The following is an 11,838-nucleotide window of genomic DNA, read 5'->3' as shown; positions in this document are numbered from 1 at the left end:
AAGCCTAATAATTTGCTGTACGTAATTTAGGGAATCTTTTTAAATGGGTGGTGAATATTGTAGTTTAGCGCATTTTTCAAGTATCAAGTTACTTAAATTTTATAAGGTTTTTAACTAATTAATTAGCTTAGTTTGCATTTGCAACACTTTTGAGGAGAGAAAAAATTCTTATATATGTTAAATTCTTATAAATATTAAAAAGAAAAAATTCTCATACACGTAAATCATTGTTTTACATTTCGGTATTCTGGTAAAAGGCCTTCATCAAAAACTTGACTACTCTTAATAAAAATATTCTCCTGATCACCATTAAGGCAAAAACGGGGAAGGGAGGTCCTTTATTAGTGTCAAAATATTTAAGAGAATTAAATTTCGAGTAACAAAAGGAATTTTTAGTAAATGGTAGTAAATTACCGTTTGCTAAAAGCTATTGAAACAAAGAGGACATATATATAAAAATGGTCAGATTAGTGCCATATATAGTAATGGTCAGTTATTTTTAATAAATTTATTTGGTTGTGTGCATTTAACGTTTTAAAGACAATTTCCTGTTTTTAAGAAAAATGTATCAAGGGGACACCAAAAAATTAATAAATCATATATAACTTACGTTCGCTTAATATTAATCTTATTAATTAAAGTTCATGTTATAAAAAATATAACAAGAATATAGCCTTACTTTTTCGTCAATTTAAAGCATGATAAAGTGTTATTATTTTGTCTTAGTAACTAAAAACATTGTTGTACTTAATATCGAGGAAAATGGTTCTGCCTTACACTGATATGATCTATGTCAGTTGTAAATTACTCAATGTTAAATAATTGAAAAATTATTTTACCTCCGCATACTTTTTATTTTAATTTTACAGATGGTTCAATTTTTTCAATTTGAATGCGTTTTTCTGAAAGGGTATCAGTTAAGGTTTCGCAACTTTAAATAGTGGAAAACAGCCGCTATAAATTAAGTGACAGACCGACCGTAACCCGTATTACGGGTTGCTTTTTGCTAGTGCCTATAAAAGCTACAGTTTTATGGAGTTATTTCAATAAAGTTACTGTGTCGCATGTTAAGTGTGGGGAATGTAAAAAGTGTCAAATCCTAATCAAGTTAACTGATGGATCCACTAGTGGTATCAGGTACCATCTGAAAACCAAGAATCCCACTGACTACACTAAGATGTTAAGAGCCCAAATCGAACTTGAGCGCCAAAGAAAAGAAGATGTTAAAGAAATTACAGAAGCTGCCTTTGAACTGAATGACGCATACAGTAAGTTTTTTAATTATTTTTCATAAAATAATGTTTTTCCTTGTATAAAGGTAATTTCCATGTTTAACTTTAATATTTATTTCGTTTTTTTAGATCAACGATCACAAATAGGCCTATCTAAAAGTGTTAATGTGGGAACTATTGGGAAATATTCTTCCCAATCAGTCAGGCAATTGGAGACAGACATGGTAATCATGTCATACATTGGCAGGTCAAGTAGTCCATTCACTCTAGAAGATGAACCATGCTTCAAGGAAATGGTGGAAAATTTAAATCCAAAAGTAATTGTGAATCATTCCTCGACTTTTTCAAGGTACAAGCTGCCATTGCTTTATGAAAGCGTTATGGATACTGTGCAAAACCTAATTAAAAAAGAAGTTTCCAGTTGTCAACAGGTGGCTATCACTACTGATGGCTGGACCTCTAGGTCACAGGATCCATACATGACTCTTACTCTTCACTATATTAATAGTCAGTTTGAACTGAAGAAATATGTTCTTAACTTTGACAATTTTGTGGGAAGACACACTGGTTACCACATTAGCAAAGTAATTTTTTTAATGTTCATATAACTTGTGCTTGTAAAAAAAAATAATTTAAAAAAGTAAAACTTATCCTTCCGCTAGAATAGCGTTTCTTCTAGGATTTTGTTACTTATTGAAAGAATTATTAATTTATTGTAAAACCCAAAAGCTGCATAAGTTATCTTATAAATCATTATTTTATCTTCATTCTTGTTTAAGGCTCTGGAAGAAATGATCCAAAAATATCCGTTGTTGGACGCCGTGCCCAAGAAAGTCATTGTCCACGATGCGGCGGCAAACATGAAACATGCTGTGTCAATCATGAACAAAATAAAATATAAATCACTGTTGTGTGCAGACCACCTACTAAACACTAGCCTACTTCATGCTACCAATGAAGTGCAAGAAGTCAAAGACTGCATAGATATTGGTAAATAACTATCTAGCAAAGTTCACAGGTCCACCTTAGTTTGTCAACTTATTGAAAAAGAGTGTATGTTGCTCTGTTTAAACTATGTTAAAATGATTGCTCGGGTAAAAACCAGGTGGAATTCTAACTGTTTTATGCTGGAGTCAATTCTTAAACTTAAAGATGTGTTGATTTCTTTTAGAGAAAAAGATGCACTAAATAACAACCCACTACAGAACGTTATTCCAAGTGACAACCAATTTTCACTGATGGCTTCATTGATGCCAGTATTAAATAAAATGAAGATTATGTCAGATTGCATGTCCAAGGACACTGAACCAGTGCTTCGTCATATGCTAACTATGCTTTATAAAACTGACAATTTTCTTCATAACCACATTGATATGGAAAACAGAGAAATAATTATTACTTTTTGTAAAAAACTAAGTGAGTATTTACACATAGCCAGCGATTCAATGAACATGGAAGATACAACCAACACTATGCCTTGGGAAACCTTCTTCATCCGTACTTTAGAGGTTATAAGTTTTATTTCTTGGTAAAAAAACCATTCTTTAATATTCATTATTTGTTAAGACTAAATTTAACAGTTAATGTTTATGATTTCAGGATATATGCTTAGACATTACGGTATCTTGGAAGAGTTCACCAGGAAAGTCATCGACGATCATCCATCGTCGGAAGCTATTTTGATCAGTGAAAAAAATAATCATAAAGTTACACAAGTTAAATTGCCAGCTGGTGTGTATGAGTACGACGATTTACAAAATATAGAGATTCAACAGGGTGATAATAACCACACCATTAGTCAATATGTACCGGAAATTGAAAGGGAGTTTGAATCTTTCCTCGCTATGTCTCGTGTTGAAGAAAAGCATAAAGTTGATGTGCTGAAATGGTGGAAGAAACATGCCTCTACTTTTCCGTTGTTAGCACAGTTGGCAAGAAATGTGCTCTGCATTCCAGCTGCATCAAGCTGTAGTGAGAGAGTGTTCGGCGCCAGCGGTGGAATTATAAATGATAAAAGACATAGTCTTTCCACTCAGACAGCAAAGCAATTGACTTTCATTAAAGTCAATTATGACCTTGTCTATCCTCACATGACCTTGAAAATTATAAACGATGCTGAAGAAGCCCTCGACCCCCCAGCATTAACTCCGTTCAGAACACCTCCCAAGAATCCTAAACCCAAAGCAGTTTTTCAAAAAAGTAAAAAAAATTATCGTTCAAAACAAAAAACGTTTCCTAAACGCCATTATGCTCTTCTTCTTTACCTTCAACATCAACATCTTCAGGAATCAAAAGAAAAACAATGGAAACTCCGGAAGAATTATCCGAAAGTGACACTCAACAAATATTGATATAAAAATGCTTTACTTTTTATTGTGAAAATTTAAATTTATCGTGAAATATAATAGTCTAAATAAAACTAATTTCTCGTCTAAATCGAAAATGTGTGCGTTAATTAGTACAATATAACAGTAAAATACATTTTTATTTCATGCTAGCCCTATCTGTCGTAAATAAATCAGTATTTCTCGTAAAACTCAGAAATTTCTTGTTTGTTTCGTTTTAAACCGTTTCATTTCGGAAAAAGTAAAACCTTACTTCGTTTCGTACCAGTTTTTTCGAAACAAGAGCATTGTCAATTAGTCCCGTATTTATCACGAAACAAGAAAATTGTAATTCTTTTTGTACCGTATTTTGCGAAAAAAGATAAAAATTGTTTTGTTTCGTAACGGTTTCATCGAAACAATATTTTTCATCGTTTCGTTTCGTTTCGCTTTGTACCGTTTTCAAACGCAGATCCTTAGTTAATATACACTTAACCGCAAAATTAACGCACCACATACATTTCGATTTATTTTAATTGTGGTCATATATTTTGACAAACGTGTTAAGAATAGAACACATGAACACAGTTATTTCGATGGTAATAATAAAAGCGACTTTGAGCATGGTGAGAAAAGAAAAGAAAAGAAAGAAAAACAAACTAAAACTAGAAATATGGTAAGTAATAAAATTAAGGTAAGTAACAAAATAAACTAAGATGATTATTGTTGTTATGCACACTAATACAGCTTAAAATGTAACATTTTTGACTTATCAATATCTAGCGTTGCCACATCTTGATGTTGTTGCAGCCAGACAGCACCGTGGATTTCTTTCAATTAGAGGTGTAATCGTTTCTTGAAGGATATCTTCACATACGCGGATAAGACTTTGTTGCAACTCGTCTAGGTGGTGGATGTTGACTTCTAACACAGCGTGCCATTATGCCCCAAAGATGCTCTATTGGGTTCATATCTGGACTGCAAGCCGGCCACTCCAAAACTTGAATAGTAGCATTTTGTAAGTATTCAGTAACAACATGCGCCGTATGTGGTCTAGCATTATCCTACATAAGAAAGAATCCATCTCCCATGAACGATGCAAGAGGTACCAAAAAAGGTTTTAAAATGTCTGCTTATGTATCGTTGAGAAGTCAGAACAGACGTGTTGCTCAAATGACAGTTATCATTGAGCAACACATCTGTTCATACTAACTTTATACATACTTTTCTTTTAAAAGTGAGGTTTGGTTACAGCAAAACGTGCTGCTTATGAAAAGCTGCTACAATTTGGAAACTAAAACGGAATAAAGCCTACAAATGACGTCACAATAAACATTATTATCGACTTTGTATTTGATAAATCCGGGAAATACGTAATATTTTTCAAAATAAGTCGGAATTTATAAGTGGTGCGTTAATTTTGCGGTAAAGTGCATATCATTGAGTTTAACAACGGTGCAGTGGCTACGCGCAGTCCTACTGAAATTTTTGGTGTTGGCGTAGCGTCAAGAGCAGAAAAGGTGCTTTTAGCTTGTTTCGAAAAAAAAAAAAGAAAAAAAAAAAAGGGAAACTAAACAAATTAAATCCTGTTTTATCTTCTCATACAGTAGCTGATGCCAAAACCAAGACAAGTGACAAGTTTAGAGGAGTTCACACAGTTTTTTTAACGATTTATCAAGAATGCTTTAAGGTAACAGAAAGTACTGTGCTATTTTATTTTCAATCTTTTCACCTTATTTTGGTGTTTGTGTTTTAAAATTTGAAGCAGTTTAACCCCTATTGTTGTGCCCACTTTACTTTTTCAAGTCTTCAATTACTTAAGAATAGTTTCTGATGAAAAAATCCTTTCAAAAATAAATTTCCATTTTTAGAAGCATCAACTTTATGAAGGAGTAGTTACAAAAGACTTTCATGAGTGCAGTTACAGAGTTTGTTCTGAGTTCCTGGATTATCCAGAATAATGTGTGATGCGGAAGTTATCGGACAAAATAAAAACGTTAATAACTTATTTATAAATAAAAAAGCAGACTTCTATTATATTTTTTTAAAATAAATCAATAAGCTTTTTATAAAAATATATTATTTTTTATATGAAAAAACGCCACCATCTGCAAATGATCTTAACTTTGCTCTGAAGCCTTTCATATGCGACAGTAAAAAGTTTAAATGAATTTTTTGTAGTTTTAGTTTAATGCGATCAATCAAAACTTGCTCTTTTGAAGCTTGCCATTCTCCCTCGTAAACCCTCTGTGCCAAATGTCCCCAAAAATTTTCAATTGGTCGTGCTTGAGGCACATTTGGGGGATTGGATTCTTTATCAACGTAATAGACATATTGGTCCATCTAATTTAGAGAATCTTTAGAATAGTGAGAACTTGCTAAATCTGTCCAAATAAATAGTTAAAGTCTCCGTGATACTTGTGAATAAATGGAAGAAGTCGTTTTTCTAAACATTCATTAATATTGATTGATGAATTGATCGCTACAGCCTTGGAAGTGCGATACAATGGCTCGGACATACCACGGTCAGATATGGCTATCCACATTAAGATTTTTTTTGGAAATTTCTCTTTTCCTATTAAACGAACACTTTCTGGGCATGTTTTTTTGTTGTTTGTTTAGTATCCAGAATTTCCAGGCATGCTGTCCCCTGCAAAACAAAAGTATTTTTCGTCATCGATGACTAAAAGCGATTTTGTGTTATAGAGTTGGTTAACTAGTTTCCTGCTTCTTTTCTTTGCCTTTATTTGTTGTTCTATAGTGTATTTTGGAGTCTTCACATTTTATATATTTAATATTCATTTTTTTTAAACTGACGACCAATTGTCGATTGATTTACACCAAATTTAATACCTATTTTTCTCTGAATGACCCCTTTTCGATTGATGACAAGTCTCAAAGTTAATTCGGCTTTCTTTTCTCTAGTCCAGGATGTCGGACGACCAGGGTGCTTTCTATCAGAAAGCGTTTGAACAGTTTCAAGTCTTGTTAGGTTATCATATTGGGTTGAGGAATAATTCATGAGCGTTTTTTTCAAATTTATTTTAAACAAAAAAACTACAACGATTTAATCAATAATACTCTCCGTTGTTGTTTACGACTTCCTCCCATCGTTCAATAAGTTTTTCGATGCCTCGGCGATAGAAATCTCCCGGTCTTGACTCAAAGAATTCGTCCAACCAAGCCCTCAATTCCACGTCATTATTGAACGATACACCGCGCAAAGTGTTCGAAAGCGATCGAAACAGATGAAAATCTGACGGCGCCAAGTCTGGAGAGTATGAAGGATGAGGCAGCACTTCCCATTCGAGTTCTTGAATCGCGGCTTTGGTCATATTGGCGATGTGAGGACGGGCGTTGTCGTGTTGCAGAAGAACGCCATTTCGCCTATTTGGTCTTTTTTGCTGAATTGCTTCGTTGAGTCGGTGCAGTTGTTGAACGTAGAGCTTCGCATTGACTGTTTGGTTGCGCTCAAGCAGTTCGTAATGAATTATGCCTTCCCAATCCCACCATACACACAACATGATCTTTCGAGGATGAAGGTCTTTTTTTGCTCGCGGAGTCGTTTGTTTTTTGGGGCTGAGCCATTCTTTTCGCTGCGTCATATTGACGTAAAGGCACCATTTTTCATCGCCAGTGACAATGCGGTAAAGAAAACGCTGTTTGTGACCATGTGTTGAGCGATGACTAGCGAGCAAACCGGCGGCGATTGTGGAACGTTGATTTTTGTTGTTTTCGCTCAAAGTGTGTGGCACCCAAGCGCCGAGTTTCTGAACCTTGCCCATTGAGTGAAGGTGGTTCACCACAGTTTTTCTCTGGTCGTTTGACGTGGATTTTCGTGAAGAAGTTGATTCAATCGCTCTTCGTCGAACTCAATTGGTCGACCGGTGTGTGATCCGTCCTTAAGGTCAAAATTCCCATTTTTGAAGCGCGAAAACCAACGGCGGGCGGTACTTTCAGGCATTGCTCCTTCTCCATACTCAGCACAAATCTCACGAGCAGCTTCGGCGGTCTTAACACCTCGATTAAATGCAAAAAGCAAATGGTGTCGAAAATGCTCAGTTTAGTCCACTTGACATTCCATTTTAATGATCTGAAAATACACAAAAATAAAAAAAACTAACATATCAAAACACACTATCTTGTAGAGCAAAACGTTCTCTTTCAAACAACATAAAACATTTTGCCAATGCATTTTATTTCTGCGTGCATTTTTAAATTTGAAAAAAACGCTCATGAATTATTCCTCAACCCAATATATTGTACTTCGAGCAAATTCTTCCTTTTCAAAATGATTTACGATTTTTTTTTTTTTTTTCATATTAGATTTATTTACAAAAAAAATTTTTAGCCGCTTTCGAAAAGATTCTCGTTCAGCTGCATTTAACCTCATTTTAAATAATTGTGTTTCAAATAATAAAGTTTATATTTTATAGAACGTTTATGCCTACGCATAAAACCACAAAAACTAATTATTATTCTCAAATAATGAAATTAGGATTTGTCCGATAACTTCCGCATCACCCGTTATAAGTTGCAATACCCTTTAGAGCATCCCACTCAATGAATAAGAAGAGAAAAATTCTTCTTGATTTTATTGGTGAGTGAAACAGAAATAGCATCTTTCTAAGACTTTTAATTATTTCTTTAGTTTGTTCATAGCTTTATTTCATTTACAGTTATACTGACACAAACCCAATAAAGTAATGTTTAATTAGGTATGCTTTTCACTGGACAATCTATAGCTTCTTTGGAATGATCCCTTTAATCCGATTAAAGATATGCGATAAAATTTTTAAAAAATTACATACTCATTACATTTTGAACCGAAACTTTTGTTTGGTTTTCTCACATTACGTTTTATAGAGTTACTGCTAAAGTTAACTCAGCCTCAGGTAGCAAGTCTGATTATTGAAAATAAATTATTGAAAGAGAATTCGGAGTGTTGTCCTGGGGCAAGGTTAAGGGTTAAGTTAGGTTAGCAGAGCATATAATATTGAAGCAGTTAAAGTTTCAAGAAAAAGGTAAGTCATGTTTCTTCGATAGTTTACCAGAACCATTCGGTAATATGTAAAAAATGTAATATTTAAAAATTACTTTGCATTGTTCCAGGTCACATTAACTTTTAGCACACTCTGTGAGTTTGTGATTGGAAAAATGCAGATACAGTGTGCAAGGTATGTATGCTATACTTTTGCTTACCTAATGCTGTGTCGATTTAGTGTCATAAATTTTTTCATTTTCCATTTGTTATTTGATATTTTGTCAGTGGATGTTTTAGGTCACTTTTTAAAATTGTTTTACCTTTTTGTCAGTAAACATTTAAAGTGTTCATTTCTTGCAATAACTAAAGTATCTGAAAAATATTTTCTTGCTACTCAATTTAAAGTCTTAACTTAATTTGCTCCATCCCAATTTTTAAACTTCAAGCTTGTTTTTAGACTTTGTGAGGAATTACTACTTGGGAAAAGATCGAGGCTAATGACAATCAAGTCCTCCTAAACTCTGCTGTTTCTTGGTGACCCTGGTGATGAATTAAAGTACCGTCATTACAACAGTTGAAAAGATCATTTAAATACAGAGGTTCTCAAAATGCTTTTTGACAGAGAAATCTGTCGGGCGCTCATATACAGAGTTGATTTTCAGTTGTTCAACTTGGTCTTTGATCACATCTGCTGCCCAGTGTTAAATTTAAAAGTCTTTAAACATTTTTTATGTTTTGGTTAATTGGGTTATTTTTGAAGGAAGCTTGTTATTTTTGAGAGAAGCTGGGTTATTTTTGAAAAAAAGGCCAAATGTTTTAGAGTGAAATTGATGCAGTACAAGAAAGCCATGTTTTCATCGTTGAAACTTAAAGTTACCCATCGACTTGATCATTCAAATGTCCACAAGTTTTTCTCGTTGAGAGGGAGGGAGCCGGGACAAACTCGTTGCAAAAAGTATCGCTTCTCGGCCTAATGGCTAAGATCAAGTGTAGTATCACTTGGATTGATTGCGAGCTGGCTAGGCCGGTGTACTTGTATTAAACTGATACTTTTTTTTTCTTTCCGCCCGTTCCTCAAAGGGGAGGCAAACTCAGGGTCGACGTGCTTCTGAGTCTTCCCTGGAGAGGTTCGGGCAAGTCCGCAAGGCATCGTCCGGAAGACTATAAATACTCAATACCTCAAGTGTAGTATCACTTGGATTGATTGCGAGCTTGCTAGGCCGGTGTACTTGTATTAAACTGATACTTTTCTTTTTTTTTTCCGCCCGTTCCTCAAAGGGAAGGCAAGCTTAGGGTCGACGTGCTTCTGGGTCTTCCCTGGAGAGGTTCGGGTAAGTCTGCAAGGCATCGGCTGGAGGACTATAAACACTCAATACCTCAAGTGTAGTATCTTAGAGTGAATTTTAAAGTTTTTTTGTAAAGTGTTTTAAATAAATTTATCTTGTGGCTTAAAAAAATTAGTTTGTTTTACTTCGGTGGTTTTTTCTTATGGTATTCAAGTAGCTGTGAAGACTAGAAGAGACACCGCGTAAGAGACTCAATTTTTTCACTCCAAAACTTTTTTTCTCCTCCGCAGAGGCGAGATAGAAAAAGCAACTCTTTTCTGTAGCGAAGCCTTTGCTACAGAAACTTTTTGTTAACTTATCTCTAAAAAGAGACTCTCAAGGTATACAGCTTTTGCTGTATATCAAACTTTTATTAAAGCCGAATTCGTTCGCAGAGTTTTTACTAGATCTCTTTTGACAAAAATCTAGAACACTTTCTTTAGCTACCTTAGCTAAAACTTTCTCCATAACAGAAAAAGATAAAGAAAGATAAAAATCAAACAAAAATGTCTAGCCAAAATAACAGTGCTATTCCTAAAACTTCTTCCATTATCGAAAAAGAAGGAAGTTTTATAAACCAGAAAGAAGCCACCTTTGGGCCAAACCCCAAAGGCACCTCAAATTCTAAACCACATTTTGCTAACCAAGGCGAAAGAAAATCCGTAGACCAGAACGCTTCCGCCGAAAGCGCTCAAAAACAGAAAAATATACCATAGATATCCTTCGCCGATGCACTCAAAAGACCCCAACAAATTGGGCAAAACTCACTAATCACAATAAGAACAACAGATTTGAAAAAGAAAGAAGAGGAAATCCACCAAAGAATTTTCCACGCCAAGTCTTTCACACCGGACCAAACACCATCCGGAATCGAAAAGAAAGTAACCGACATCAAACACCATACTGAAGGAAACAGGAGCAGGATCGATCACCTCCATACAGTACAAAGGGAAGAGAGAGAGTATGCCATTGAGATGAAAACAAAAGAGATGGTGCAACAACTACTCCTCAAAGGACTCCACTTCCCTGGGGACCTCAGAAAGCACCAACAAAAGCAAGACAAAACCCCGTTCTTCTGATCACAATAAAAGCAGATGCCTCGATCCTAAACGAAGAAATCGCTGAAGCCCTAAGCCCTTTTGGTAAGATTACAAATATCAATTTCGGCTATTACAACAACAATAGACTTAAACGAGACGGCAGAAGATTGATACATATAATCCCTACGGTTGACGTAGACAAATTCCCCCCCACAGTACTCATAGACTACCGATCCCACCAACTATACTTTAGAGGCAAGACTGTACAGACAAAAACAGTGCAGCGCGAGACTGAAAAACTCCTAGAGGACCTAGAAATATCAGACTCAGACCCAGACACAGACATGTCACGGACGAGAACGAACCAAAACCTCTGGAGGATTCAAACAAAGAAAACACACCACAACCACAAAAACCTGAAACTACCAAACCAACAGCACAAACCGCCACGGACACACCAAGTGACTTAACCAACAAAACGGAAAACATATCACCTCTCACAACAGCCGCTGCTACAAAACAAAAGCCAAACACCAACCAAAAACAGACCCCGCAAACACCGGTTTCATCGAACTCAGACAAAACACACACACCAACAGCTGACCCAACCCCCGAAGAAACCTCAACACTGACTGTCACATCAACAAACTCCTCAATGGAGACAGTCAATAACACTAATGAAAACAACCCTAAACCCACTAAACGAAAAAGCGAAACAACTCCGACAAAAAACGGAAAACCAAACGCTGAAACAAATAACAAAACTAAAAGAAAACCACACAGGATATAAACATGAAACACACAACTACATAAAAATTTTCTCACTTAAAATGGCTACAAAAATTATAACCATGAACACGGCAGGGATGAGAACAAGACAGAGACGCAGACAAATACTAAACAACATGCGAAACTCTAACAATGACATCTACC

The 11,838-nt window shown here is 35.3% G+C and overlaps 2 protein-coding genes and 1 pseudogene across 2 annotated transcripts in view; all 3 read left to right on the top strand.

The window, feature by feature from the left end:
* The window catches only part of LOC149876555 (uncharacterized), a 345,360-nt gene that overhangs the window by 247,164 nt on the left and 86,358 nt on the right, over positions 1-11,838 (top strand). The gene's annotated exons all lie outside the window — the stretch shown is intronic.
* Positions 44-1,840, top strand: LOC149876577 (uncharacterized). The gene is made up of 3 exons (XM_090075269.1): positions 44-80; positions 1,011-1,268; positions 1,362-1,840. The coding sequence occupies exons 1-3, from the start codon at positions 44-46 to the stop codon at positions 1,838-1,840; spliced, it is 774 nt and encodes a 257-aa protein (XP_089931395.1).
* LOC149876576 (U2 spliceosomal RNA) lies at positions 9,498-9,661 on the top strand (annotated as a pseudogene).

The sequence above is a fragment of the Hydra viridissima genome, unplaced genomic scaffold, assembly GCF_058129835.1.
Source record: "Hydra viridissima isolate aposymbiotic clone 2 unplaced genomic scaffold, HvirCarnegie_v1 scaffold_19, whole genome shotgun sequence".
NCBI classification, from domain to species: Eukaryota; Metazoa; Cnidaria; class Hydrozoa; order Anthoathecata; family Hydridae; genus Hydra; species Hydra viridissima.
The sequence above is the reverse complement of the archived record's forward strand: the minus strand, read 5'-3'. Positions and strand labels throughout refer to the sequence as shown.